At 37.7% G+C, this 24,010-nt stretch overlaps 2 protein-coding genes across 2 annotated transcripts in view; one reads left to right on the top strand and one right to left on the bottom strand.

Annotated features, from left to right (window-relative positions):
* nt5dc1 (5'-nucleotidase domain containing 1) overlaps window positions 1–24,010 on the top strand; it is a 547,161-nt gene that overhangs the window by 79,932 nt on the left and 443,219 nt on the right. The gene's annotated exons all lie outside the window — the stretch shown is intronic.
* LOC132830129 (uncharacterized) overlaps window positions 1–24,010 on the bottom strand; it is a 62,798-nt gene that overhangs the window by 15,006 nt on the left and 23,782 nt on the right. The window contains exons 7-10 of the mRNA XM_060847635.1: window positions 23,168–23,245; window positions 22,649–22,741; window positions 18,927–20,750; window positions 18,368–18,499 (exon numbers count right to left, since the gene is read on the bottom strand). Of these exons, the coding sequence (XP_060703618.1) occupies window positions 18,368–18,499; window positions 18,927–20,750; window positions 22,649–22,741; window positions 23,168–23,245 (2,127 nt within the window). The remainder of the gene's footprint in view (window positions 1–18,367; window positions 18,500–18,926; window positions 20,751–22,648; window positions 22,742–23,167; window positions 23,246–24,010) is intronic.

Below are 24,010 nucleotides of genomic sequence, written 5' to 3'. Positions count from 1 at the left end.
GTCGGTGTGGACTTGTTGGGCCCAAGGGCCTGTTTCCACACTGTGACTAATCTAATCTAACTAATGTGCAAAAGGGAAGGAAATTTGCCATTCACACCTGGTAAAGCCTACATGTGATTCCAGACCTACAGCATTGTGCTTGTCATTTAAACACACACTTCATTGACATTTGCTTTACTTACTCATTGACAGTTAGGTAAAGTCAAGAAATGCTGCCTGTTTTATTTTTCTGTTTTCCTTGTGATCTATGTGCCATGCATTTTCATGACTTCTCAAACTGATGTACAAATCACATGAAAGAATAAAGGAAAAGAAAAAAATCAGTTCCAAGCGTTAGCTTACTAAGAACACAAATAAACCATGAGACAGAATTCAAACTTTAATTGTTTACTTGGATGTCTTTCAACTACAAGTTAAACTATCCACAGCTAATTTACGTTACCTATATATTATTCTCTCAAAACGTAAAATCTTTTCCGTAGAACAGATATGCAGTGTTTGGTCAAAGTCACTTTGATTGCAGCCGCCTTAGTGATTAATTTTGTTACTCTTCCTTTAAGTTGCAGTCAGGTCACTCGAGCACTTCAGGCTTAAAAACTGTTTATGGGAGTGAAGGAGAGGATTGGCAAATTATTGCTTGATCACCTTTGATATTTGGTAGTTTCTGGAATGTTATTTAAACACCTTGCAACACTGCTAATCTCCCACGTGTAGGCTTTAGTTTGCAACTCTTGACCATCAGTTTAGCTTGATCATGCTAACCTTCTTGGTTTGTAAATAAGCACATATGCTGACCATTTGTTCTGCAATACAATCCATTATCCAACAGTATTGTAGAGCATGGTGAATAAATTTCTTATTGAGCAGCAGATTTTATTTCAGTCTTAATAATCAAAGTGGTTAAGTAGTTTGTATTTGAGATGGATCTTGAGAACAATCCGTTACGATAGCAGAGGATATTTTGACAATGTTCTATATAATGGCATAGGGTTGAATTGTAATTTTACAACAAGATATCTTTTGGGAAATAGTGATTATAGTATGACTGAAGTATTAGACTGAAATGAAATTGACTACACAGGTATGAGAGTGAGTTGGCTAAGGTAGAATGGAAAATTACACTGAAAAACCATGGTGGTGGATAATAATGTTTAAATACAGTATTTCATAGTTCTCAATGAATCTACATTATATAAGAAAAGAGATTCACCTGTGGCTAACTACAGAGTTAAAAAAATAGTATGTCAATGAAATAGGAAGCTTAAAATATTTCCAGGAGGAGTGGTGAGTTTAAGGACTAGGAAGTTTTAGGTAGCACCAAAAGATGACCAAAAAGCTGAAGGTCAAAAACAGAACATGAGAGTAAACTGGCCAAATATAAAGTTTCAGAATTTCGGATTTCAAATGTGCAGTAAGTGTGAAGGTAGCAAAGTTAATCTTTAGTCCCTTAGACAAAGACTGGTGAAAGTAAAATGAGAAATAAGTAAAAAGATGGAGATGCTAAACAAAAGCTTGTGTTTGTTTTCAAAGTAGAAGACATCAATAATATCTCAGTGGTGAACCAATTGCCTAATGAGAGTGAACAACTTACAGTTCTCTGTGTTGGTAAAGAAGTAGTAATGGAGAAAATACTGGGAATGAAAGTTGACAAATTTCTTAGACTTTTCTGTCTACACCTGTAGAGTTCTAAAAGAGATGGTTGTAAAAGTAGATGATGTACTGATCTTCATCTTCCAAAACTTCCTTGGTTATGAAAAGCCTCAGTGAATTGGAATATGGCATCATATGGAAATGAGGAACTGCAGACCATTTGTCTTTTATCAGTTATTGGGAGCATGTTGAATTAAGGAAGGGGTGATAATGTGTTTTTCGTCTTTTGTTTATCCACAGGATGTAACCTCACTAGCTGCGTCATCATTTATTATCCATCCTAAACTGTCCTTGAGGAGGTGGTGGTGAGCTGCTTTCTTGAACTGCAGCAGTTCATATAGTATTGCTGCTATCGCAATGCTGTTAACAAGTCTGTTCCAGGATTCTGGCCCTGTAACAGTGAAAAAATGGTGTTGTAGTTCCAATTCAGGGTGGTGTGTGGTTTGGAGAGGATTGTGCATGTCAGAGTAGTCCCGTGGATATGCTACCCTTTGCCTTTAAGGTAGTAGAAATTGTGGGTTTAGAAACTGCTGCCAGAGGAGCATTGGTGAGTTGTTGGAGTGTGTCTTATAGATGCTGTGCACTGCCATGGCTGTGTTGATGCTGGATCAAGTTCCAATCAAATGAGCTGCTTTGACCTGAGTAGTTTCAAGCTGCTTTACTGTTGTTGAAGTTGCACTAATGCAGCCAAATGGGGAGTATTCCAATCTACCCCTGCATAGTACCTTGCAGTTGGACAAATTTTGGGGAGTTGGGGAGTCAGAAAGTGACTTACTTGCAGCTGAATTATTAGCCTCTGAACATTGTGCAATCATCAGTGGATTTTCACACTTTTGACCTTATATTGATGAGAAGTTGCAGATGATTGGACCAAGGACGCTATTCTGAGAAACAACTGCAGAGATACCCTGGGACCAATACCTCCTGTGTTCCTATCCAAACCATGTGTATAAATGATGAAAAGCAGTTGGCCCAGCACCGATCCTTGTGGCACTCCACTGGTTCAGACTGAAAGGCAACCCTCCACACCACTCTCTGCCTTATACGTTTTGAGCCAGTTCTGTATCCAAATGGCTAGTTCTCCCTGTAGTCCATGTGCTCTAACCTTGGTAACCAGTCTATCATGAGGAACATGTCGAATGCCTTACTGAAATCCATATAGATAACGTCCACCGCTCTGCCCTCATCAATCCTCTTTGTTACTACTTCAAAAAATAAAACTGTGCTGACGATCCCTAATCAGTCCTTGCATTTCTAAATACATGTAAATCCTCTCCCTCAGGATTCCTTTCAACAACCACCGATGTCAGGCTCACCAGTCTTTAGTTCCTTGGCTTCTCTCTCTCCCCCCCCCCCCCCCCCCCCACCTAAATAGTGGCACCATGTTAGCCAACCTCCAGTCTTCGGGCACCTCATCCGTGACTCCTGATGTTGCAAATACCTCAGCATGGGGTCCAGCATCGCTTCCCACAGAGCTCTAGGGTATACCTGATCAGGTCCTGGGGATTTTTCCACCTTTATGCGTTTTAAGCTATTCAGCACCACCTTGTCTGTAATATGGACATCTTTAAAGATGTCACATTTATTTCTCCACATTCTATATCCTCCTTGTCCTTTTCTACAGTAAACACTGATGCAAAATACTTGTTTCGGATCTCCCCTATCTCCAACACTCCACACACAGTCTGCCTTGCTGATCTTTGAGGGGTCCTGTTCTCTCCCTAGTTACCCATTTGTCCTTAATGTATTTATAAAATCTCTTTGGATTCACCTTAACCCTATTTGCTAAAGCTATCTCATGTCCCCTTTTTGCCCTCCTGATTTCCCCCTTAACTATACTTCTCCTGCCATTATACTCTTTTGAGGATTCACTTGATCTCTGCTGTCTAAACCTGAAATATGCTTCCTTGTTTTCCTTGATGAAAACCTACATTTCTCTAGTTAACCAGTGCAGATCATTGAGTCTAGGAGTTGGGACGTCATGTTGTGGCTGTACAGGACTTTGATTAGGTCACTTTTGGAATATTGTGTGCAATTCTGGACTCCATCCTATCGGGAGGATGTTGTGAAACTTGAAAGATTTCAGAAAAGATTTACAAGGATATTGCCAGGGTTGGAGGGTTTGAGCTATAGGAAGAGGCTGAATATGTTGGGGTTATTTCCCTGGAGTGTGAAGCTGAGGGATGACCTTAGCGGTTGATAAAATTATGAGGGGCTTGAATAGAATAAATAGAAAAGGTCTGTTCCCTTGGGTGGGGGAGTCCAGAATTAGAGGGCATAGGTTTAGGGTGAAAGGGGAAAGATTTAAAAGGCACCTAAGGGGCAACTTTTTCACACACAGGGTGATTTGTCTATGGAATGAGCTGCTGGAGGAATTGGTGGATTAAGATACTTTCAAGGTGTAACTACCAGAATGGATATTGGGGAGACATTGAATGTTGTACATTTAGATTTTCAACATTATTTTACATGGCCATATGAAAGATTGTTGCACAAGTTATGGTATTGTGGTGTTAATAATTTATTAGCATGTATAGAGATTGTTTAAGGACCAGAAAAGTGGGTAGGAATACCTTTTTTTATGGTTAGAAATGGAATGCCCTTAGGGGTAACACAAGGACAATTAATTTTAAAATATTACGTCAGTATTAAAATGCAAGTATAAAGATGATAACTAGGTGTGAAAATAAACCGTGAAGAGAATGTAGAGGGTGCTTTAGGCAAGTTATGTTTACAGACAAAAAAAGTGGCAGATGGAATACAATGTGGAAAATTGAAAGGTTCATATCTTGAGAAGAATTGAAAAACCCTTCACATGATGAGCAACTATTAAATGTTGATATTCACATGGATTATGTGTGTTTGTACTAAGAAAACTCGGTCAGCATTTTCTTTATTCTTGTATGGAGTATGGGCATTGCTAGGAAGGCTAGTGTTTGTTGCCCGTCCATAGTTGCCCTTGAGCTGATTGGTTTGATTGGCATTTCAGAAGGCAGTTAAGAGTCAGTCACATTGCTGTCGCTCATGAATTATGTGTAGGCAGGCCAGATTAGGATGACAGATTTCCATTCCGAAAGAACATTCGTGAATCAGATTCTTTTTATGAAAGGTAGCCGTGGTACGTGGTTATCATTCGATGAGTATTTTTTGTTATTTCCAGATTTTATCGAACTCAAATTCTATCACAAGCAGTGATGGGATTTGAACACCAGCATGAAACTGGAGGACAATTACAGTAGCATCACTATCTCTCACTGCCTCTCCTACATGCCAAAATAATCTTTACATTGTAAGTAAATATGATCGTTTCATTTGTCGAAGGATTTTGTGAGACTGCTACCAGAGTGCTGCGCAGATTTGGTGTCAGAACCTCTGGAAGGATATAAAGTACATGTTTACGAGAGTTTGCAACTAAGATACACTTAGATTACTTACTAAGGTTGAGATAGTTTTTCTGACCGAAGAATTTGAGTGGAATCATCCTATAGTCTCTGTAGGTTAGAACAATTGTGAAATAATCTAATTGAAGCATTTACTGTTCTGCAATAGCTCGATTGGGCAGGTATGAGATTATGACCTTAATGGACAAGTCTAGAACAAGGATGCATAGCTTTTGGATAAGGGAATGAAGATGAGTAGTTTTCTCACTCAAAAGTTAGAAATCTTTGAAGTTTCCCTAGCCTAGAGTGCTTTGAATGTATGGATGATAAGTACAGGTCAGACTGAAACAGATAGATTTTTTTAAATCAAAAAAAATTGGGAGAGGACAGGATAGGAAAGTAAATTTGAGGCTATCAATTGGCCATGATCTTATTGAATGACACAATTATCTTGAGGGTTCATATGACCCACACTATCTTCTGTTCCTTATTTTCTTATAACAATAAAACACTACCACATAATGCATTTAATACTTGTTGTTTTGGTTAGTGTTGCGCAGTTTGGGGTCTGCGGCATAGAAAAGGATTCTTTGGCTGATTAAGCCTGCAGTGACTGGAAACAGTTACCTAACTATTCTAATACTACTTTCCTTTATGCAGATATTTGCTTCTTGGAGATGTAAATTGCTATTTCTAAGTTATCACGTGCCAAAGCATCAAAGACGTGCTTTTGGGGAACACTTTTTCAAAAAAATGTCTGTGTATGCCAACAAATCTCTTGCAGCATGCTTGTAGTGATTTGGGAGAAATACTAACTTGGAGCATTTAAAATATGACTAGGAATTGTGTGCCAAATGCAAGATTTTTAACATGACAGGATGTGTAATGAGATTATATATAATCTGCATAAATCAAAATGACTATAGTTGGATTGTATTCATGTACCAGAGTAATGAGATGTTATGGCTGTATTGTGCCAGCTTCCGTTTCCCTTGTTTTTCAGTTCTTGGCTTTTGTTTCTTGTAATGCTGCTATTTGTGTTGGATAATAACCCTTTACAATGCATAAAGACATTTTGTTTCATAATTCTTAAGTTTTTTAAATTGCTTAATTGCGCTGGAAGTTTTTTCTGAGTTATGCCAAGGAGAGGGTTGATAATAATGTGTTTTGAAAGTACTCAGTAAGGTACAAAGGAAGAGCTGTGGTATTTACGTGACTATTATATGCCAATTCTGCTTTAGGTATGCAACTGGTGGTAAATTATGCTGCTGCTAAAGTTAAGGTATGAACTGCTTGAGATATCATCATTTCTGTTCCCAAATTGGGGAGAATTAAGCGTATTGTGTGTATTTTAAAGCCAATTATCATACATCATGGAATATAAATTGACCGTGTATAAGCTGAACCCATTTTTCGAGCACCAAAATTCATGTTTAGGCTTATGTTCAGCATGCAAGTCTGAGAATCCCTTTTCTGCTAAGCAACCCTATATTTTCAGTGGGGGTTGATCTTAGTTTTCACTTCAGAAATGCATGTTTAGCTCACATTTATAAGTGACGTGCAGTGTTGTCAGAAAGATGCACGAGTTTCCAAGAGAAGCCTGCGCTGGGCCGACCATGTATATTGAGTGACAAATAACAATCACCTCTCTTGGGGGAAAAAAAACTCTAAGGTAGTTGCAAGCTCGAAGTCGTGAGATTAGTTAACTTCCTAATGAAAAGCTTTTGCCTGAAACATCAATTCTCCTACTTCTCAGATGCTCCCTGACCTGCTCTACTTTTCCAGCACCCCACACTCAATTCTGATCTCCAGCATCTGCAATCCTCACTTTCTCTCAGATTTGTAAACTTGTCAGGCAGGGAGGGAATTCTGTATTGGTGAAAAACTGCTGCAAGTGGGAAGGAATCTGTCATGAAGAGGATGTCTAAGCCAAATGCACCATGGTACTAGTGACCTGCCATTGGTCAGGTCTGAAGAAGCATTCATCAGAATGTCTATTTGAAAATTGTCAGAATTAACTGCATAGAAATGTGCTTAAATAGACCAAATCAAACCCAGAGTCCAGTGACGGTTTCAGAGCAATTTGCAGTTTGTATTGTAAAAATATTTTGATTGAAGACTTAAGATCACCCAAAAGTTAACAAAAGATTTGCCAGATTTGCTAGTTCTAGCTACTTGTTAACAGACAGTGCAAAGACACAAGTCTCCATTATGTCACATCGGCGACATAGATAAAATGGCATGGCTTCCGTTATGCCCAACAATGAACTGTGCAATGGAAACATGTGATGGCAATTTGTTTGAAAAGCATAGGACATGATAAGGTGGGGTTCACAGTGGTACACTCCTGCATGGTTGAAAGAACAAATGCCCATCATAATTTTCCAACACAAAGCAATGTCAAAAATCATGTTTCATGACAATTTTGTCCTTGTCTGTGATAATGATTCTATGAGAATGGAATGAAGTCATGGGTTGACAATTTGTGTAACAGACATCTTTAAAGCCCACATAAATAGTTTCTTATCAATGTGGAATGTGCACATATGCTGTTTGACCAATGAGATCAAGAGCTGCTTGTGAAGAAAAACCACTTACATCATAGTTATGCCAGAGGGTTTACTTTTGGATGTGTCCCGCAGTAAGCTATTCAAGGATTATGTTCATGCTGAAGGAGATAGATGGACAGATGATGTTCTAAATTAATCTTTACAGAGTGAAAATATTCACTTTGCTGCCTTGATGTTTTGTTCTGTCATCAAATTGTTGCATGCTCTTAATGCACAGACTGTTGCCAAACTCTTCAAAAAATTTAAAACCTCATAGTTAGTGGATAGAGAGTGAGATCTGTTCTAGTCTAGCGAGATCCTAATCATACCATGAATTTGATGAACCCTTTATTTTGGATGCCAAAGATGTTAAATTTTAAGCTCTAAGTATTTTGATCATGGTTAAAGATATCCTTGTAGAATAAATTTCGTGCACTGAAGTATGTGGCATTAATTTAATTTGAATTACTGGTTTTATTTTTATTAGCATATTTCAAAATGGTGATGACCTACGTCAAGACCAGCAACCATATAAGCCGACTCCCACTTTTGGAAGAATCTTTCAAGGTTTCAAAAGGTTGTCTCATATCCCATGATTTATAATATTTTAATGTTAACAAAAGCACACCTAACCTGTTGTCTCTTAGCTAACTAACATTAAACACAACAAGGTAGTCAGCAGCCTACACAATTGCATTAAGTATGAACTTGTGAAAATCTTAGGTAACTGATCACTTGGCTCATTTAGGTGTCAGTTTTTGCTTGGTGGTAGCACTCTTGTATTTGAGTCAGATGACTTGAGATTCAAGATCCACTCCAGGGAGTTGATTGTCCAATGCAATACTGAGGATATATACCCTCTAAGGCTGGAATTGATCATATTTTTCAAGATCAGTTTTTGTATTCATTTTTTGTAATTTCTTATTTGTACATGTCTAGCCATGTTGTTCAGTTTTTACTTGCATGTTAGAGTCAGAGATGTACAGCACAGAGACAGACCGTTTGGTACAATCCGTCCATGCCAATCAGATATCCCAATCCAATCCAGTCCCACCTGCCAGCACCTGGCCCATATCCCTCCAAACCCTTCCTATTCATATACCCATCCAGATGCCTTTTAAATGTTATAATCATACTAGCCTGCACCACTTCCTCTGGCGGCTCATTTTATACATGTACCACCTTCTGCATTAAACAGTTGCCCCTTAGGTCCCTTTTATAACTTTCCCCTCTCACCCTAAACCTATGCCCTTTAGTTCTGGACTCCCCGACCCCAGGGAAAAAACTTTTTCTATTTATCCTATCCATGCCTCTCAAGATGTTGTAAACCTCTATAAGGGTCACCCCTCAGCCTCCAACTCCCAAATTGTTTTATGTTGTTATACTTTGAGTTTGTCAACAGTGTGATATTATAAAGAGTGTACAAAAACTCAAGTAAAAATGTGCATGGCAGCATAGTCAATTGACAGGATATTTGGTACAATTCATAGCTGTGAGTCAGCATCACTAGTTACTTTTATTATTTTGGAACTGAAGTGGTCAGTCTTGTAGTCAGATTTGAGCAATATGATATGCATAGGGAAAGAAACAAATTGATTTCTTATTTGCAGTTTTGTTCTCTATGCCTAAGGAAAGGATATGCTTGTCTTAGAGAGTGCAATGAAAGCTCATTAAATTGATTCCTGGGGTGAGCGAATTGCTCTGAGAGAAGATTGACTGGAACACTATCAAGTTTTGAAGAATGAGAGATGATCTCTTTGAAATTTCTGCAAATGCTTCACAGGTAAATGTTGTAAGATTGTTTCCCAGTTTGATTCAACCCTTGCCATTCCGTTTTGCTTATTGACTCTTGTACAGTGTGAGCCACTAGTGAGTGAGATTTGTATATATTGTTGAAAAATTTAACAGCAAAGCCGTTTTTATCCCAAAGTAATGTTTACTGTTGTGTAGTCTTTCAAAACATTACATTTTCAAAAAGTTCAATGGGAGCAGAAGATACCAAGTAATGTGAAAGATATTAAAGAAGGTACACTTGAAGAAGTAAGTATTGAGAAAACTTTTGAAAGCGAGAGAAACAGTGGTAAAGAAAGTGGTTAGGGCAGTGAATTTCAGAGCATTGTTTTTGCTGAAAGCTGTGTAACATGGTAGGAGAGACACATTTACTAGGTAGGAAGCATGTAGTATGCTGTTATGGTTCTGTTCGCTGAGCTGGGAATTTGTGTTGCAGATGTTTCGTCCCCTGTCTAGATGACATCCTCAGAGCGTGGGAGCCTCCTGTGAAGCACTTCTGTGATGTTTCCATGGGCATTTATAGTGGTTTGTCTCTGCCGCTTCTGGTTGTCAGTTCCAGCTGTCCATTGCAACGGTCGGTATATTGGGTCCAGGTCGATGTGCTTATTGATTGAATCTGTGGATGAGTGCTATGTCTCTAGGAATTCCCTGGCTGTTCTCTGTTGGAACAGCTGGAACTGACAATCAGAAGCAACACAAATTCCCAGCTCAGCGAACAGAACCACAATAACGAGCACCTGAGCTATAAATCTTCTCACAAACTTTGAATGTAGGTTGCTTTCTGGGTTCTAGACAATGGAGGATTTAAAGATATGAATGAACTGTTTTGTTTGTAGCAAGAACATGCAGGTGGGTTATTGGAGACCTGTGTGAAGATCATAGGAGAAATAATTCCTGAGGTATCCAAACAGTTATGGTGCCATTTGGTCTCCCTGCCTCCAACCAGCAGACACGGGTTCAAGTCTCACCTGTTTCAGCGAAGTGTCATTGGTATTTTGAACAAGTTGATAAGAAGATCTGAAAAAAAAACCAACGTCTGCCTCACTGAGGTTGAGGTAAGACCAGAAAGGGGCAGTGTTTCAGCTGTGGAAGTAGATTTTGGTGGTGCAATCTGAGAATTAAATATCACAAACTAGGATACTAATTTCTAAGATTATCTTTGCCATCCAGCACAGCTCCGAAATTTAACCAAGGAGAACATTGTGATTTTTTTTGGGGAGGTGGTTGACCAGATTTGAAATTTTTTGAGCAAATATGAAGCTTTTCTGGAAAATTGTATTCTGAAAATGTATTTGCATCTCTTTTGAATTTGTATTCACAACAATTAATGCTTTCTGATTCAGTTATTTCATAATGTTGTTTTGTATGTTCCAAATTCCCATCCTTCCTCCCCTCAAATTCTAAACCTTGACCTTGCTTCAAAATAAAGAAAAATGAATTAAACAGTGTATTTTTTTGTGTGTGTGTCTGGGAGAAAAAGAGCAGATAAAATCCTTTGAGCACATTGCATCATGTTATTTCAATGCTTATTAATTGACCAATTTCAATTTAATGGAATTCAGATCCAAAATTATTTAATTTAAATTTAGAGTTTTTAACACATAGTAATCAACAAGTAGTATACAATTATATTGTGTACTCCTTTCATGCCAGAATTATCCATGAAGACATCATTATGTGAAGGTCAATCCAAAAGCAAAAAACAAGTTCACAGCCACTAGTACAGCAGCTAAACCACGATCATGAACCTACAGTATCAATCAGAGAGAATTGAATCAGTCAAGGCAATTCAGGAAAGTTCAAAGTAAAAACAACTAGTAGATACAGCTAACTGCTATTAAACTCTGATGTAGGGCTTATGCCTGAAACATTGATTCTCCTGCTCCTCGGATGCTGCCTGACCCACTGTGCTTTTCTAGCACTACACTCTCAACTCTGATTTCCAGTATCTGCAGTCCTCACTTTGTCCGTTCTGTAAAATATGTTTTACACTCATGACCTTTGAAAGAGCAACTCAATAATTGAGATATGCATTGAAATTTTCATCATCATCGTGGACATTTCCATCATTAATTTCTCGGCATCCACTCAGGATATGGAATAAAATTAAGGTTTGCTCATGTACACTCTCAAACAAAGGTGCTAGGCTTGGAATATTATTTAACACAAACTCAGGAGCATAAAAGATAACTTTGGTGAAATGTGACAAGCAAAACTGAAAAAAGGGAGAATTGTAAAGCAGCCCAGTCTGATAATATCAAATATCTCAGTGCAAGAACCTATGTAGAGGTATATGTGACGATGCAAGGTTTTACTTACAATCTTGTCGGGATTGCTAGATCTGAATGAATACTGCAGTTAGGACACATCAATTATATTGTTTGTGGGCTTGGACTAAACTTGGTGTAACATAGCTGTTCCACTACTGTTGCTGGTTCCAGCTACAATATTTTCCATATTTATGTTTGTTGAGCTTCCAAGAAGAGCATCTTACAGTTATGTATCATATGTAAGATGATAAAGTGTCAGAATATGTTGTATAAAGAACATCAACAAAGAAATGTTTTCAGTAAGCTGCATGATGAAGAAAGTTAATAGTTAATAAAGGTAACCAAAAGCTTAGTTTTTAAAACGTGAGGGTGGGAATCATAAAGCTCAAGGCTTAGCTTGTTGGAGCAGTGAAAAGTGGTATGAGTTAGTTTTTTTTTAAAAAATTGGGTCATCTTTGAGTCAGGAGCTGAAGATCTGTGGAGACCTATCCTCGAAGGATCAGGACATTTTAAAGACAAGGAGAGAAACAATCTAATCCAACCATGATTGCCAACAGGGACTTAAGTAAGAAGGAAAGATACTGGCTTTGGTCCTTCAGTAGTGATTGAGGAAGAGTCCTGGAGAAATATTAAAGAACCCAATAACAGCGTTTTTCCTAAAGAGAATAAATGAAATTCTTGTGAAATAATTAGTTCCAACATTTAGGATATTTTTGCATATCATCTTGACTTTTCAGGAAGATTGTAATCATGGAGAACGGAATTGCCATTGAAAAATAGTCTGAGTCTTTGTGCATTTCTGACATTAGAATATTTTCAATGTTTGACTTCTGATTACATCGAGGCATCTAGGACAAGAGTTCTTAAAGACAATGAGGCATACTTCTTGAAATGTTTGCTTTAACTCCAAGATCCTCACATAATAATTGGCCGGTAGGTGTTTGAGGTGGCCATGTCGTGTTGTGTCCAGTGACCAGCAAGAGTTTGTTCCAGAAAAATGTGATTTGTGGAAGGAATTGCCTGCTGCTGCCTAATTTGCAGAACTGTAAAATTGATCTTGCCTGGTGCAGGGTGATTTTTGTTCTTTCCAAATTTTCCAGGAGTGCCCCAGAAATTCCAAGGTTCTACTAAAAGTGGAAATTCAACAAACTTGAGAAAATAATTATTCTTCAGGGACAAATGTCAGAAAAATCTGCAATTCTTTAGATTGGATGGAGAAAAGAGTGACAAAACTGATCAGATTGATTTTAGTGTGATGATTGCTTCCAATTTGAGAGGAAAGTTATAAGAAGCCTACAAGGCATTTGAAAAGTACGCAAATTCTTTAGTGATATCGATCAGACAAAGCTACTTTAAAGAATATTCAATTAATGCAAAAAGACAAAAAAAAACAAAAATCTAGAATAAATATCAGGAAATATAGCAATCTATCAAGTAAAGTTAAAACATTTGTATCGTCCTAAGTATACCATGGTATTAAAGGAGTTAGCTGACTGGCTGCCTTGAAAAAAACTCTACTTTTCCTCATCTCCCACCATAATCAAACTCACATCATATTCGTTGCACAATGTCTATTCCATAAAGAAACAACATTTGCCCCATGGTTGGGAGCTTTTCAGATAATACCAGGAAATTCTGAACCAAGTGTAGTTCATACCATGCTTATCAGCTGGAAAAATTTAGAGTATTGGGAAACACTTATTTAAGGGTGAGGAATGATGTGACCCAGTAACTAATATTTTGATATTAGGCACAGACAAAATCTTAAGTTATTAGGCATATATAGAATTATGGAAGGTGGATTAAGCGGTACATGTAGGTCTAGTGTCAGAAAGTGAATCCTTATACTGTAGCTGTGCATGAACGAGAGATTTCCTTGTATAGTGGCAGGAGCTTACCATCTAAGCGACTTATGTTAATTCTAGAAAGTACTTTTTAGAAAGAAAAGAGCTACAAACCCCTGCAGCAGCAATGAAATAAATATTGCTCTTTTTCATATGCAAGTTATAGATGTACCTAATAAGACCACAAATCAGTTGCATGTATACATGTACAAAACCAGTAAAACCAACAATAATAATAAGCAACTCTGGAAAAAGAAAGTGAAAATTTATATAAATGGAACAAGAACTCAGTCAAGATTTGTGAAGAGAAAAGTTAGGGCACTCCCAAACTGTGGGGGGGACTTCTCTTTTCTGTTTGTGAATACTGGCTGAGAAGCTGTGAATTTATAATACCTTCTGTTTTTATATCACATTCAGAATATTCAAAAGAAAATCAAATTGCTAAAGGAGAGATTGATTAGAAAAGGATGATACGGCAACATCATGAGACAGTAGGGATGTAATGGAAAGAACAACCTGATTTTTCCAGAATGATGACGCGGAGGCAACCAATAGACCTGATAATATAATCCATTTTTCAGCAAAAAAACAGCCTATAAGATGAGAAAGATGACATGAAAAACTCAGTCAATAACTGTTAAATATTATGAAAAACCAGTAATAAAAGCAATTACATTCTATATCCGTATGAGATATTCATGATATGCATTCTTTCTTCTTAAACTTAATGTCAAAGGTATTCCTGCCTGGCACAGAAAACTGAATTCCTCTGTTCATGGAGGGCTAATCCCAACCTTATATAACCTTTCTTTGCCTGGCTTATGTCTGGATCCATTTCCAGCCATACAGTTGACTCGTAGTGCATTTGGACTTTCAGGAATTGGCTATGAATGTTGATTAGTGAATGTCACTTGTACCAAAGGAACAAAAAATAATTTTCAAACTAGGTGTCTGTGGTAGGGGAAGACGAGGCTTTGTGTTGGAAAGCTCTTCAGTTTTTGACGCTTTAATCATTTATACCAGGAAACTTGATGCTCTCTTCACCAGTATATTGTGCTTATGATCGATTAAATTTGAAGGACTGCTTCAAATCGGTTGACAGTTCATGCATTTGAGAAGAACAAGGTGTTAGTTGTAAATTGGTATTGTGGTGAGAAAAGTACATCAAATACCAGTGCATGTTTTTATTGCAATGTATTTTACTATTAAATATCTGAAATATCTGGTTGAGATAACTATATATGAAGATCTTATTCATAGTATGTAGGATTCCTCAAATCTTACGTTTGAATCAAATTTTTCTGTTCTGCTTTGAAAAAGGTGCACTTAATATCAAGCTCAGTGTTTATCAACAGCATTCTGTGCCAGATCATTATATTTTGGAGGGCTGTACGCCTAAAACATATTGTCAGAATGTTGGAACAATTATATCTGTAGGAATTTAAAGTCTACCTATTTGATGTAAGAATAAATTACTGCAGATGCTGGAATCTGATTGGAAATTTAAAAAAATGCTTAAGATCACAGCAGGTCAGGCAGCATCCATGGAGAGAAAGCAAGCTAATGTTTCAATTCTGAAAGACTCTTCAGAGCTGAAGTGATGTGAAGGGGGCTGCATTTATGCAATAGTGGGGCAGAGGGAATGGATCGGAGTGCTTGGGGAGAAAGGATGTTGATAATTCAGATTAAGTAATTGGAATTTGAGTATGTAACCTATTTCCTTTTGTGCAATGTTTAAAAACAAACTGGGTATTGGAATTCTTCTGGTTATTCATCTGCATAATACATGTCATGAATGTATAGAATGTAAGGCAGATATGGTTTGTTGCAATGTATTTTTCTGTTTTCATTTTCAGTATATATTTTCTAAATAAAAGGTTATTGATTTGTGTAAATTTTGCATCGAAATTTCAAGTTCGAAACAGATGAATTGGCCAAGCTAAATTGCCCATGGTGTTCAGGGGTGTGTAAGTTAGGTGCAGTAGTCAGGGGAAATGTAGAATTATTATAAGATAAAGGAATGGGTCTGGGTGGGATACTCTTCGGAAGGCCAGTGTGGACTTGTTGGGCCAAATGACCTGCTTCTCCACTCTAGGAATTCTATGAAATAGCTGTTTAGCCCAATCAGTTAATTTTTGTGTTTATTGTCCGCATGGGCTGTAAACTAATCCCATGTTCCAATTTTGCTTCTATAACATGATGGTTTTCTTCTTTCTCAAAAATTGATCTGATTGAACCTTAAATGTTCCCATTGTCACTGTTTCAGTCATTCTGAAATGACTGAAATTTTACTATCGTAGATTTGTGTCTTGAAAAACTATACAAGCAAGATGATCTTTGATTTGTAATGAAATTGCATTAATATGACTGTTGGTTTGGCTGACGAGGTGAATTGATGGAAAAGTTAAATGATTCAAATGGAAAATATGACCTGAGGAGTTTATTGATAGCCGCAATTGTGTCTGACCGCAAAAGGTCTGACCTCTGGGTCAAACCTACAGTTTGTCAGATGGTGTTCCACTCATTTTTATTGTGCTATTAAATTGTCCCACTGAACATTTTCTTCTCAGATTATTCAAATGTAGCTTAAATTTGCTTGTGGGCTTTTGAAGTCAGTGAATTCCTAGGAGCTTGATTATCTAACCTTCCAAGTCTTCACATTGGAAAAAGGCAGTGAATTTCACAGGTTGGTTGCAGACTCTCATATTGAGGTTGCAAATTAACTTCTTAACTACACCATTTTTGCCAAAGTTTGTATTTCAATTTTCTCAGAAATTGTCATTGGGAAAATGTTTGTTACCATCTTTTTATTCAACGGGGCATGTTTTGTTTCAAGTTCGCACAAAGGCCTAATGGTTTCCACAGGGGCAAAAGATTTATTTTAAGTCAGTCATTTAACAATGCCTAATAATCTACTTTATTTCAATCAAAAAAGAGTTGTTTGACTCCATCAGTAATCATATGTTTGCAAAGGGAAATGTGAGTATCGTTTATCAATTGTGCAACAGCATAATGTAGTCTGCTTTTTTCCTTCTGAAATCATCAGCTTGACTTCACAACTTAGAGATAATGTATCTCAGACTGAACCAAAGGTGTAGGGCCTTATAATCCAGCAGCACAGGTGCACAATCCTTTATCCAAAATGCTCAGGACCAGGTGGTTTTCGGAATTCAGAATTTTTCGACTTTCAGAGTAAGTGGCAGTTTGATGGTGAAATTTTAAAAAATCTTTCCGAAGAACAGACTTACTGTGAGTAAAGCGGGCCCTGAAACAAAATTGAAGCCTGCCACGCTACCCCCCCCCAAAAAAAACACACACACACACACACACACACACACACACACACACACACACCTCGCATCTGAGTGACACGTGTTGAGTGGATGTGGACTTGAGTTAATTTTGCATGCCAAACAACCTTGTTAATGAGAAAAACCTTCACAAAAAACCTTCGGACTTCGGAGCATTTCGGATTTTGGGATTTCGGACGAAGGGTTGTCTACCTCTACTTTTATACTGCAGTTTTGTAGTATATAATATTATGTGAAGGTTGAACAAAAGATGAAAAATATGATATATAATGCAGTACTGTATTCTCTTTATGACTGACTCTATGTTGCTGTTATAACATTTTAAATTATGTGGCTTTCAGTCTAGTTATTTGAAATTCTGTTATTTGTTCTGTGTGAAGATCCTTTTTAAATAAGGATAGTGCAGACAGACAGAAGGGAATTTCATGTGACCACACAAGCACAGATTCTCTTATAAGATAGATGCACACGTGATTCTCCCTTACTGGGATACTGAATAATTTTATGCTTGTATATGATAATTGATAAATAGGTTGCATTTGTTGCAAGTTTGCACATTAAAGGTAAAATAAGGACTCCACATAGCAATTTATGAAAATGTTTGAGCCTGTGTGTACTCAAAATAGGTGATGCAGATTTAAGTAACTGCAACTTTGAATTACATGAAGACCATTAATGTGATGAGCAGATTAATGAGAGGAATAGATTAATGAGAGGTATTGTGTTCTCCTTGATCGGTATCTTTCTCAAGATGTGGTTGACTAAGTTTACAAAGTCAACAAGCTATCATTTGGTGAAAACATATTCCAGCAGTTCAAATGCAGAATTGCTGGAGAAGTTCAGCAGGGACTGACAGCATCTGTGGAGGAAATGCAGAGTTAACAGTTCAAATCCAGTGATGATTCTTCAGAACTTTCTGAAGAAGGGTCACTTGATCCAAAATTCAATTCTGCTTTCTCTATAAGTCAGTTAGACCTGCTGAGTTTCTCCATCAGTTTGTTTATTTTTCAGATTTCCAGCATCTGCAGTTCTCAATATATTGTTCTTGTTATATTCCAGCAGTTCAAGACTGTGTAATTGGTATAACATCCAACATGTTCATTCTGGTCTAAAATCAAACATAAACATGCTCAGTTTTATAAAATTAATGCAGGTCATATAGATGCTTGCACAAATAAGACTAACTTTATGATATAAACAAAATTATATGATATAATCATTTACTTATGCACTTTACTATTAATTAAATGGCTTGAAATTTCCAGTATAATCATTAAGAAAAATCAATGTTTTCATTTGATGTTTATTTTGGTTTTGAAGAAAAGGTATATTATAAACAGAACAATGGAATTATTGTATTAATTATTGCTCATGAAATAATGGTGCAACTAAAATATGGAAATCAAACAACATATTCTGAGCCTTTACATTCTAAAACCTCAATTGTTAAATTTAAATAAGAGATATTGAAAACTGGTTTTAGTTGGAAGACCATGAGTACAATTTAAGATTACAGTTGAGGCTGAAGTTACATTGTAACTAGCATTTGCTCAAAATAGTTTTGCATCATACAAGCTCGAAAGTTGTAATGTGAATCTGAGGTTTGTCCTAATTTTGGAGTGAAGTTAGTGAGACTTTTGATTTCCACTATAACTTCAAAATCGCTTTTCACTGATGCTGCAATTGCAATGTAAATGTCATTTCCTGCAGTGAGAAGCATAATTTTCACATTAACATACATTGTGTACAGGAATGCTAACAAAGTGAGTATCCTGAGGCAAAAAGATTATGTGGGAGAATGTTATAAAATGATCCATGATATCATTAGATACTCTTTTTAAAAAAAAATTGCAATGACCAGTTGGCAAGAATACACATAAAAACTGACTTTTTGGGAAGCATATCAGAGGCTATCTGTTCGTTCTGCACAAACACTGAGATTAAATAATCTTGCCTTCAGCAATTATGATTTTTTGATCAACATAGTAATGCTACTTTTCTGTGATTTGTTGCACTGACACTTGTTGGATATTTATGCCATTTTTCATAAATTTCCTTACAATCTCAACTGACTTGGTCAGATTTAAGCTCACAACTCCATCTTTTTAAACTGACATACATCATGATGGTGTTATTAACAATCCAGAAAATGATGAATACATATATTCAGAAGAATACACACCATTAGACTTTTCTGCAGGTAATTGTACATATACTTTGTCATTTTCATCCAAATGTAAGATAGCTGTTCCTGAAGCATGGTCAACATATTGTGGTGTATACTCATCATACGTGTACATTACAGGTTCTTCATTTTTATATAATGCCACCCAAACATTTGTTTCCTTAACATGTACATGATAAAAAAATTGGTAGATACCAGGTATTTCACATGTGAAAATTCCCTTTGATGGATCGTAATTGTTATTTGAATTGGTCAGTATCTTGTCAAACACTATTGGTTGCCCTTTGGGAGGAAATGGCTGAGAGAGAATGGCTGTAAATGCTGGAACAGGACTCACCACGCCACCTGAATCAATGTAACCATTATAACCTGCATATTTTCCTTTTGGTATAATAATTTCTCCTGGTGGGCCTGCTGGACCAGGGGCTCCTGGAATGCCTGGTGGACCAATTGCTCCTTTTGGTCCAGGTGGACCACTTGGCCCCTTTATGACTTTTGCTTGAAATTTACTTGGAGGACCCGGTGGTCCTGGAACTCCTGGATCTCCCTTCACTCCTGGGTGTCCTGGAGAACCTGGAGACCCAGTTAGACCTACTGAACCAGGTAATCCAGGATGTCCTTTCTCGCCAGGTTTACCTGGAGGCCCATGTGGTCCTTGAGGACCTTGAGGACCTGGGTTTCCTGGTTTACCACGTGGCCCAACAGGTCCTTTATCACCTTTTTCTCCAGGTGGACCTTGTGCTCCTTTTTTACCCTCCTCACCTGGCTTTCCTGGAGGCCCAGATTTTCCTTGCTCCCCTTTTGACCCTTGCTCACCCTTTGGGCCAGAAGGCCCTTCTGGACCCTTTAGTCCTGGATGGCCTTTCTCTCCTGGTGCACCAACATTACCTGGTGGACCTTTTGGGCCTTTTGGACCTGGTGACCCTGGTGGTCCTACAGGGCCACGAGGTCCAGGTTCTCCAGCTGATCCTTTCTCTCCTTTACTTCCAGGCTTTCCAGTCAATCCAGGAGAACCTGGGTGTCCTTTGAGTCCTGGAAGACCTGGCTTTCCAACACCTGGCAACCCAGGTGAACCTGGCAAACCTTGCAGACCAGGGTGACCCTTCATTCCCGGAACTCCTCGTGGTCCCTGTATTCCAGGCCTCCCAGTTCCATCTTTACCAGGTGGTCCTGGTGGACCATCTTGGCCTGGTTTACCATGATGTCCAGGAGGCCCTTGTGATCCCTTTTCACCTTTGTCTCCTGGTTCACCTTTGTGACCTGGGGGTCCTTTGTGTCCTTTACCTTCTGGACCAGGTGGTCCTTGCGGACCACGTGGTCCCGGAGCACCTTTATCACCAGGACGTCCTGGAATTCCAACCCCTTTATCTCCTTTTGGTCCGGGTAGACCAGAGTATCCAGGGTCCCCTTTTCTTCCAGGAAATCCAAGTGTTCCTGGAGGACCTGGTGGTCCTTTAGCCCCTGGTTTCCCAATAACAGATAACCCAGCTGGTCCGGGAGGTCCGCTAGGTCCTGGAGGTCCTCTTGGTCCTTGCATCCCCTGAGATCCCTTATCCCCTTTTCGGCCAGGAGATCCTGGCACACCTGGCTTTCCTGGTTCTCCTGGGCCACCTGGTTTTCCAATAGCTGATAGTCCTTGTGGTCCGGGTGGTCCAGGCTTACCAGGATGACCTGGCAGCCCAAACCCTGGCTTTCCTGGGTATCCTGGTGGACCAATTGGTCCTGGTAATCCAGGTGGACCCGGTGGGCCTGGCTCTCCATAATGTTCTTCTGTTAAAAATAAATAAATGTCATTCAGGTTATTGTATTAGAATGCACTTTGTATTCACCATATGTTGTATTCCACCAAGAATTGAATTCTATTGTACCTTTGTACTTGTCTATCTGTGCTATGCAAAGTGGCTTTCTTCTCCTGAGGTAATGTAATGAGGAAAAAAAAAGATTTTCTGTTCCCTTTTTGATATTTAAGGCTGGTGAAATAGTATTTCACATTTAATCATTATAAAGCACAGGGGTATCTGATGACATGATCATGTTAGGATATAAGTAGGTAAAAAACAATGACTGCAGATGCTGGAAACCAGATTCTGGATTAGTGGTGCTGGAAGAGCACAGCAGATCAGGCAGCATCCGAGGAGCAGTAAAATCGACGTTTCGGGCAAAAGCCCTTCATCAGGAATGCAAAGGTATTCCTGATGAAGGACTTTTGTCCGAAACGTCAATTTTACTGCTCCTCGGATGCTGCCTGATCTGCTGTGCTCTTCCAGCACCACTAATCCAGAATTAGGATATAAGTATCCTGACTATATTAAGACATATCTAATTTTGGGAAGGAAAGGATTGAAGACATCTGTCAGTAATTCTGGTGGACGTTAATGGCTCGGGTGGGGAGTGTTTTTTCTGTTTTCACAGTATCGGGGTGCATCTGAGGTGTTTAACTCTCATAAGAGTCAGGAAATGTGGCCAGTCAACTGCTTGGAAGTTGGGGGAACAGGAATTGTGGGTGAGTAGGAGAGGTGAGGTGCCTACATCCCTAGAAAGGAAAACAATGTTCTTCTAGCCTCTTTTGTAAGGGAACAAGTATATATGTTTATGTATATGTGTTTTTTTTTCCATGGATAGCCTAAGTCTTGATGTATGTGTGGAACCCAAGTGGTGGTGTTGGGGGGGGGGGGGGGGGGGGGTCGCGTCATATGACATCGAGCATACCTCTGCTGTTGAAACAGCTGGCCTTTCCACATCTGGGATGAGGGAATCTTAGGGCTTTATTAAGTTATTCTTCAATTGCCTTGTTCAGTTCTGGCGAAAACTGACTTTTACACTCAACCGGAATGAGGCTGTGGTACACTGTATTTCAGTTCTGACACATTTGTGACTTTTCTAGCTGAGCTATGCCAGAATTGAGTTGGGTCTTTTAGCCCCCTTATGATTATTGTGGAGTAGGATTTTATGGGAAAAGAATAGTGGTAAAATCTATTTAATAAGTTAGCTCAGTATTTTAAATTCAGTAAAAATTCCACTATTCAAAGGGATTCAAGTGAAATGAAACTCCTTATTTTAAATCAGTAGACTAATAAGTAAGGTCTCAATCTCAGATCATGCCATTCTGACCACTTTATGACTGATTTGTCTACTCTCTTCCAGCCCTGATTCCATCTGTCTGCCCTTGAAATACTTTTCTTCCCAGACCACTACACCTAGCTGTTTATTGTAATGTTATTGTAAACATTTACACCTATACTCTACAAATAAATTGTTTGACAAAATGTATTTATCTTTTTGTTTAATTTCTTTGCAATCTTTTAATGCTGCTTTGTAATTTTAATTAGACTGTTAGTTTTAACAGTTTGCATTTATTTTAAATTATTAATTGTACTCCTACTTCGATAACTCTGATCTTCTGCAAGTGTTTGCAAGAAGGTGTGGTTCCTGAAAGATTGAACATCTTACTCAAAACACAACTGAAATATAAAGTGGTCAAACATAGATGCTTTTGTCAAAGTGACCAGCAGAGTTCTGATAAGTTTCCAAAATGAAATGAGTGGTCAGACCTGTATTCAAAGTTAATATGTATAGTAAGGGCATTAAAAATAACTTTTCATGTTCATGTAGTCTTGGTAGTGTTTTCAAATTCTGCTGTTCTGCATTTGTAATTTCATATGACTTACCTGAAGAAGAGGAGGAGGAGGAAGAAGAGGAAGAAAAATCAGAGTTATTGTTCTCCACAATGTCTTCTAAATCATGGCCATTATTTTCATCACCTGTTTTAGTAAAAATAAGACACAGCTGTTTTTGCCACGCCACAGTTTGTTATTTACATTGTAAGTATTGCTTTTCATTACCTTTTTTCTGTCTGCATCACAATTTTTATAGAAGGCGGTTATGAGCACAATTTTAAAATCTCAGCCTTTGAATGTTTTTAAGAAGGAATTAGACATTGTTGTCAGGGTTAAAGGGATCAAATGATATGGGGATAAAACAGAATTAGAATGCTGAACTGGATAATCAATTGTGATCATACTGAATGGCGATGTAGGCTTGAAGGACCATAGGTTCTACTCATGTTTTCTCTCATCACCTTAGGTTAGACAATAACAGAAATGGTATGGTAATTAATTATGATCCGCACATTTGTTTCATGCAACATAAGGATAAATTTGCCTCATGCATAAAAATATATGGCTAACTTGTAGAATTGGCATCACTATTCTGTTGATTTTCTTCAGAAGATGATCTCCTTGAATACTGTCCCTTGATCTGTTGGCCTATTTTGAAAATACAATAATACTTTTTAGTTTGATCAATTATTAATACGCATGATAAAAGCAATGATTTTAATTGAAAATAAAATTTACATCGGCAGCTTCTTATCCTATCATAGATTTTACATATAGGGATTCTAAACATATATTTTCACTGTTGTCCATCCATTCTAATAGATTTTAAACTAAAAATTGAATTATTTTCAATAAACATTCCTAAAGTGCAACTCTTCCAAAAATTTGCAGTGAGAGAATTTAAACTCAACACTTCGTTAAACAATATACAGTCTTTAACTTCGCTTTCATTCATTCACCGTTGTTGAACTTGTAATTTGTATGAGCCAGTAAAGAACAACTTTATTCTACAGCAATAAAAGGATTTTTTGCTCACTGCCAGAATTGGAGTGACCATTCTGTTGATTTTCTTCAGAAGATGATCTTCTTGAATATTGGCCCTTCTCCTGTTGGCCTATTTTGAAAATACAATAATACTTTTTAGTTTGATCATTTATTAATACGCATGATAAAAGCAATGATTTTAATTGAAGATAAAATTTACATCGGCAGCTTCTTATCCTATCATAGATTTTACATATAGGGATTTTAAACATATATTTTCACTGTTGTCCATCCATTTTAATAGATTTTAAACTAGAAATTGAATTATTTTCAATAAACATTCCTAAAGTGCAACTCTTCCAAAAATTTGCAATGAGAGAATTTAAACTCAACACTTCGTTAAACAATGTACAGTCTTTAACTTAGCTT

Source organism: Hemiscyllium ocellatum, chromosome 3 (assembly GCF_020745735.1).
Source record: "Hemiscyllium ocellatum isolate sHemOce1 chromosome 3, sHemOce1.pat.X.cur, whole genome shotgun sequence".
Classification (NCBI taxonomy): Eukaryota; Metazoa; Chordata; class Chondrichthyes; order Orectolobiformes; family Hemiscylliidae; genus Hemiscyllium; species Hemiscyllium ocellatum.
Note: the sequence above shows the minus strand (reverse complement) of the source record. Positions and strands in the feature narration are given on the sequence as shown.